The 6931-nt window shown below is 43.3% G+C and overlaps 1 protein-coding gene across 1 annotated transcript in view; it reads right to left on the reverse strand.

Annotated features, from left to right (window-relative positions):
- The window catches only part of LOC144680034 (desmoglein-2-like), a 60667-nt gene extending 54747 nt beyond the window's left edge, over positions 1 to 5920 (reverse strand). Inside the window, exon 1 of the mRNA XM_078541131.1 lies at positions 5648 to 5920. Within this exon, the coding sequence (XP_078397257.1) occupies positions 5648 to 5695 (48 nt within the window). The 5' untranslated portion in view covers positions 5696 to 5920. The remainder of the gene's footprint in view (positions 1 to 5647) is intronic.
- Between the last annotated feature and the right edge of the window lie 1011 nt (positions 5921 to 6931).

Genomic DNA, 6931 nt, shown 5'->3' on the forward strand with positions numbered 1-6931 from the left:
ACCCACCCCCACCCACCCTACCATCCCAGGCATCAGTCAAGTGAACCTTATCCGAACTGCTTCTAATGCATTTATATCCTTTCTTAAATAAGACGACCAAGATCCCAGTATTCCAGATGTGGTCTCATCAACACCCTGTACAGCTGTAGCAAAAATCCCTACTTTTATATTCCATTCCCCCTGCAATAAATGACAACATTCCATCGGCCTTCCCAATCACTTGCTGCACCTGCATACTAACTTTATGAGATTCATGTCTCAGGACACCCAGATCCCTCTCTGCCACAGGATTCTGCAGTGTCTCTCCATTTAAATAATGTGCTGCTTTTCTATTCTTGTGGCCAAAGTGGACAAGTTCCCATTTTTCCACATTATACTCCATCTGCCAAATTTTTGCCCTCTCACTTAACCTATCTATATCTTTTTGTAGACTCATGTCCTCTTCACAACTTACTTTCCTACTTATCTTTGTGTCATCAGCAAATTTAGCAACCGTACATTGGGTCTAAGTCATTGATGTCGATTGTAATGAGTTGAGGCCCCAGCACTGATCCCTGTGGCACACCACTCGTCACATCTTGCCAAGTCAAAAATGACCCATTTACCCCTACTCTCTGTTTCCTGTTAGCTAACCAATCCTCTATCCACGCTATTATGTTACCCCCTATACCAAAAGCTCTTAATATCTCTCTAAAATACTTGGGTCAATGCCAACGTCCCCTTCCAATTTATTTCGTGCGTGGTCAGTTCATTTGAATGCATGGTGCCTTCAAATTCTTTTTATACAGCTATATACACACGGTATCTTAAAGGGGACAGCATGTGAGTAGCCTGCATGCTATCTCCCAGGTTGCTGCACAGTCTGGTGCATGCGCAGCTTACAAAGAACGTTGGCCAATATCTCTGTAAAAATACATGAAACAGGAATGTCGCATCAATGATAACATAGGAACAGGGGGAGGCCATTCAGCCCCTCCAGCCAAAGGTGCTTCACAAAGAAGGACACGGAACCCATGCCTGTAAGGGTGAAGGTGGAGCGAGAGAACCGGAGAGGGGTTTAAGGCGACAGATCCAGTGGGTAGGAGCAAGGGGGAATGAAAGCTCGGCACTGGGAAGACAAGCCTTGGAAAAGCAAAACAGCTGGATAAGTAGATCAAGCGGAGGAGCCGACAGACAAGGATTGGAGCAAAACCATTGGGTGACTTGCTGATGAAGATTCAAAATGAATGCACTCAGGGGTGAGGAAGCTAAGGTCAGAGGGGTTACCAGTTTAGTGTGGGACACAATCTGTGTGGCAGTGTCTTGGAATGTGGAGGTGAATGGTTAAGAGACCAGCCTTGAGGTGATAAAGGGGTGCATGGAGGATAAATCAGTGGAATGAGATAGGGGAGGAGGATGACAATGTTGAGGAGGTGGAAGCATGCCAGACTTGGGGATGGGTGAGGTGTAGAGCTTAAAGTATAATTTAGGGTCGAATAAGATCACAAACAGACTTGTTCAGCCTGAGAAAGTGGCTTAAAAATGGAGATGGAGTCAACAGCAAGGAAGTGGGATTGGACCAAAGATGAGAGCTTTGGTGTCCCTAATGTTCAGCTGGAGGACATTGTGACTCACTCAATACTCTATATCGGGTCAGCAGTCTGACAGCACTGAGGCAGTTCAGGGCAACGCTGGGAAGATTGTACTGGGTATTTCCAGCATAAAGGTGAAAGGTCACCTCTGTGCCAGTGGCTAATGTTGCTAAAGAGTTGAACATTGGTAAGAAAGGTGGGAGTGCCAAAAATAGATCCTTGGGGGAGAATTGGAAGGCGACAGTGTTGAGGAGGGAGTAGCAGCCATCGTTGGAGGTGAACCTGATGTATTTGGATCAGCAGGAACGGAATCATACAAGAACAGATAGGGAACTGGATGATAGAAGAGAGGTATTGGAGAAGGCCAGGTCAAGGAGGAGGGTGGCTAATGTAGTATAATCACAGCTCTGTAACTCTTTCGAGTTATCAACAGTCACAGATTGTAACTCTTTCGAGTACATTCACAGTTCTTGGTTTCCGGGAGTGGGACATGAACCCACAACCTTCTGATTCAAAGGCGAGGGTGCTATGAACTGAGCCACAGCTGACACCTCAATCACAGCTCTGTATACTAACTAATTACCTAGCACATTTAACAAGAAACATATTCATTTTAGGAACTCCGATCACTCTCTCATCCCAGTTCTCTATCCATGAGGAATTCTGTCCTCACTCGAGAGCAAGGCAAATGTACTTTCCAGAGTGATCAGGAGTAGGAAGCCTGGCTGATTTCCCTCCACAATCCATCCAGGAATACTGACCAGAAGAGATAATTTAGCCAAAAGTCAAAATTAAAAGCTTCCAAGCTATTGGAAACAAACTGAACAATAAGTGCAAGCAGAGCACTTACATTAGTCATTGCATTGGTTGGATAAATTCTTGTCAGCTAGCAGAAGTGGAATAAATAATTTATTCCTACATGTGTGAAGTAATGTTAAACAAGGGCACATCGATGGATTTAGAAAGGTGGGCTACTTCACATTTTGCAAGAGTGCCCCAAAAGTCGAAATGTCTTACAATTCCCAAAATGTTAAACTCGCAATAGCGTATTAGGACGAAAGCAGAATCGTATCTGACAGCAATAGCGACATCTTGCACATACGCCCATACGCTTAACTCTTTTTAAGACACCAAAATAAGTAGAACTGGAACATCAACATGCAACACAAGGTGATTTGGGAATGTATATAAATTGTTGAATTCCAAATTCCCCCTTGCTTCATAGACAAAGGTCGAGCGGAGAGAGCAACTAGATAGCTCTTCTGTTCACGTCCATGAAATTGGTGTCGGGTGATCCTTAAAACGAGCTACCGATTTACCATTTTTGGTCTCAAATTGGCGCATTACTCAAGAATAAAAAGTGATAGATCCATGACTGGCCACAATTAAAATACAATTAATATACCTGAACACAGATGAACAAAATGATCATTTAAAAATAAGCCAATGTCTTTCAAACAGTAAATTAAAAATTTTTTTTAGTCAACCTATGTAAAAGTTTTGTATCTATTTTCTATAATAAAATTATCTTTAGCTCCTTCAACACCAATATTGCTCTTACCCATCATAAAAGGCATCTTTCTTCTCAATTTTCTCTGTATTTCTCTCCCATCTCTTCTTGAAGGAAATAATCTTCCTTTCTGTATAATAGCTACACATTAACCCGTCTTCCTCACATCTCTTACCCAAGTGGGGTCATGTCTTAATGGGCGAGTTGTAACAGTGGAAGTCCGCAAACTATCATCACTTGCAACTAACACTGAGTATCTTACTATACATGTTTCACCCAAACCCTTACCGGCTGATTGAGGCTTGACTCAGACCCGTAAGTTCTTTTGGTCGCAGGGTGATGGATCACGGGTGGTTTTGGCTTTGCTCTAACTACGTGTGGTAATTTAAAAAGGTACTCACGGGGTGGCTCGGCCAACACTCATCCATTCTTTGCCGACTCACTTAACCCTAACTCTATCTGTTTGTAGCCTCCTGATGTCCTCTTCACAACTTACTTTTTCCTACCTATCTGTATCCACTGAGCTGTCAGCTGCAAGCTAAGAATGTTAACCTCAAGTTCAGGTGGTCACACAATGTCCTAGGGTTCAAATAGCAGGAACGCTTTGAAGCCACCACTATAAATTTACACAAAACTATTACATGACAAAAAAAAAATGTGAATTGTGCAGAATTTCCTAACTTCACTCCTGAAAAGACTGGCCCTAAACTTTAGACTCACTCACTCACTTTTCCAGAACGGCCTTATCCAATTGGGAATAGGATGGGAATAGAGGGATACTGACCCCAGAAACGCAAAATGTTTTAGTTGACGGGCAATATGATCAGCGCAGGCTTGGAGGGCCGAAGGGCCTGTTCCTGTGCTGTACTTTTCTTTGTTCTTTGTTCCTTGTTCAATTCAGGATCGTGGGGAGTCGGAGCCTATCCCGCTAGGACTCCTAATTTTAACACTTTAATTCATCAAGCATTGACTGCCATTTGTGGAAGAGGCTTCCAAACTTCTATCACCCTTTGTATAATGTTTCTTATATGTCACTTCTGAAAAGTCTGGCTCTAAGCTTTAGGGTGGGTCCCCGAGTCCTAGAATTGCCAACGAGCGTAAATAGTTTCTCTTTGCGCTGTTTCCCTTAATGATAACTTTGATCAAATCACCCCTTAACCTTCAAAATTCCAGGGAATACAACCCTAGTTTTTTGCAATCTTTCAATTGGATGTGGGGGGGGGGGGGTGGGGGGGGGGGGGTGCTGGTGGGGGTTGGTTCTGCTGTCACCCACCATCTACATAAATAAACTTCCAGCATTGGTCACTGAATAATGTCTTGTCATGGAAACGTAGTCCAATTTGTCAATGGTTGCAACTACTGCTTTGGCTAAAATTGACTAACAGCGCAGATTTGGAATTGATCCTGGGACCATGGTTAATTACCTTTTGGGTCATCGTGACATCAGCTGAACAATAAGTAAACTTATATTGTGGATGAAAACGCCCCAAGGCACATCATGGGAGCGTTTATCAAACAAAGCTTGACACTGAACCACACAAACATATGTTAGGACAGGTGACCAAAAGCCTGGTCAAAGAGGTAGGCTTTAGGAATACAGAGAGGCAGGAAGATTTAGGGAGGGAATTCCAGATTTGGGACCAGGTAGCTGAAGGTTCGGCCGCCAATGGCGGAGCGATTAAAACCTAATGCTCTTTTAAATCACGAAAAAAAAATAAGTTCTTACTAAGCCCTTGGGCAGGGTAAGGGCAGAGAAGGAAGCAGAAGACACAATCTCAACGCCCTCAAAATACAAGTATCATTGAAATGGGTACGAATTACAATTTGCTGTTAGTCCGGAGTGCAGATAATGCCAATTTCATATCGTACCTTTAATGTTGCTCAGAAAAATTATTATTCACATACATTCAGCCAATTCGATTCTGCTTAAATCCAGAACTGACAAAGATTGTTCAGCGAATGGACCCAGGTTCCAGTGCATGTGTCCAACAATATGATTGCCTCCAATTACAGGAGCGCTCAAGTCCAGAAACCTTTTTCGGATTTTATTGAGCACAGAATCCAGGAAATATTTGGGGCAAAGGAACAGAGTCCCAAAAAGGAATCCCTGACAAAACCTCTTCTACTTCAGCTCTGCTCCAACCCCAGAGCCCAAAGTAGGGATAAAAAAAACCCCCAGAAAATGCTGGAAAAACTCAACCGGTCTGACAGCATCTGTAATGAGCATTTTCTATTCTTATTTCAGATTTCCATCCTCCTCAGTATTTTGCTTTTAGCCCAAGGTAGGGACATTGGAAACAGCAGTTTAAACAAAAAATAAGGACCACAGATGAGAGGACAATGTTGAACAATAGAAAGTTTGATTGTCAAAAGTTTGTAAAAGTGGCTAAATGCACAGTGGCTTTTGCTATTGAGAAAGGCGCAATAACATTATATAAAAAAATACATTTGCAAGTAAAATTTAAAAATCGAAAGGACCAATTTAAAAGTTTGCAAACTGCAAAAGCCCTCTTTCTGTTTAAAAATCCCCAACTACGACCAAATTTGCAGTGATTAAAATCCTCACCATAAAGAGTAGGAAGCAGAGGACACTTCTTGGTGTAATCCAAGGCATGCTTGTAGTCTCTCTCCTTTTTCTCCCTTTTATCCACCGCCCAGGATCTCAATTACAGCAGCAGGGCGCTAGTGAGGAAGCCGAACGCTACCTTCACCTGTTGAGAGCAAGCACAAGAGTGAGTGCAGGAAAGGGACTGGCTGGCAGGTTTAGGAAGGTACAGGAGACCGCGCCCTACCCGAGGGGGAGAAGTGTTTGCGCTGCTGGGTTCTGCCCCGGCGAGAATGATACAGTGAAACCTCAGGTACATAAGTGAGAGAAACCGCCCTTACGTGTCCCTCTGGTCCGGGCGTCGACACTCTCTCCACCCTTAGAAACTGTAAAGAACCCCTTAGCAACAAAGAGCCTCTGGCCAAACTTTACCAAAGCTACTACTTAAATGACAGCAGCCAAAGAAAGGCTCCGATGAACAATTGCTTCATTGTTGGAGCAGTTTTTTTTTGTGGTTGTTGTTGAACAATCACCTTTCAGCACAGGAACATAACATTCACCTCTTCAACTCTGTCCTGAATTTTCTAAAATTGAAAGATTAAATCTCCTGATCACCAGCTGAAAAGAAACGTGCATGAGTCATTGAAAAACAAATGTTGTGTTTTCATAAGAGTTTTATTAGTTACAGAAATATTGGAGATGTGGGGTGGGGAGGGGTGAAAAAGGCGAAACTCTCTGGCATGCACCCAGACCAGAATTGGCAACCCTGGTTCTGCATCCCCCAAGGTTAGCCAGCGCTTTCCCTTTCTAGATATGGCAGGAAATGGTTGTGTATTTTCAGCATATTCTTCATTGTGCAATTTTCAGTGGGGGTTTTCCTCCACTCAGACCTCATTCCATTCTCTTAGAGACACAGAGAGAGACTCAGGATATCCCAAAGCCACTTACAGCTCATTTTTTTTAACTGTTGTCACTGTTCTTATTCTTTCATGGGATGTGAGTGTCACTGGCGAGGCCAACACTTGTCGTCGTCTGTCTGCCTTTGAGCTAAGCGGCTTGCGAGGCCATTTCGGAGGGCGGTGAAGAGTCAATCACATTGCTGTGGGTCTGGAGTCACAAGGAAAGCAGATTTCCTTCCCTAAAGGATATTTACCACGATTGATGGTAGTTACCACCGCTACTGAGACTAGGTTTTATAACTCCAGATTAATTACTTGAATTTAAATTCCGCCAGCCACTGTGGTGGGATTTGAACTCATATCCTGGGCCGACGGATTTACTTAGTCCAGCGACATCACCACTACA

The sequence above is a fragment of the Cetorhinus maximus genome, chromosome 4 (assembly GCF_964194155.1).
Source record: "Cetorhinus maximus chromosome 4, sCetMax3.hap1.1, whole genome shotgun sequence".
Taxonomy (NCBI): domain Eukaryota; kingdom Metazoa; phylum Chordata; class Chondrichthyes; order Lamniformes; family Cetorhinidae; genus Cetorhinus; species Cetorhinus maximus.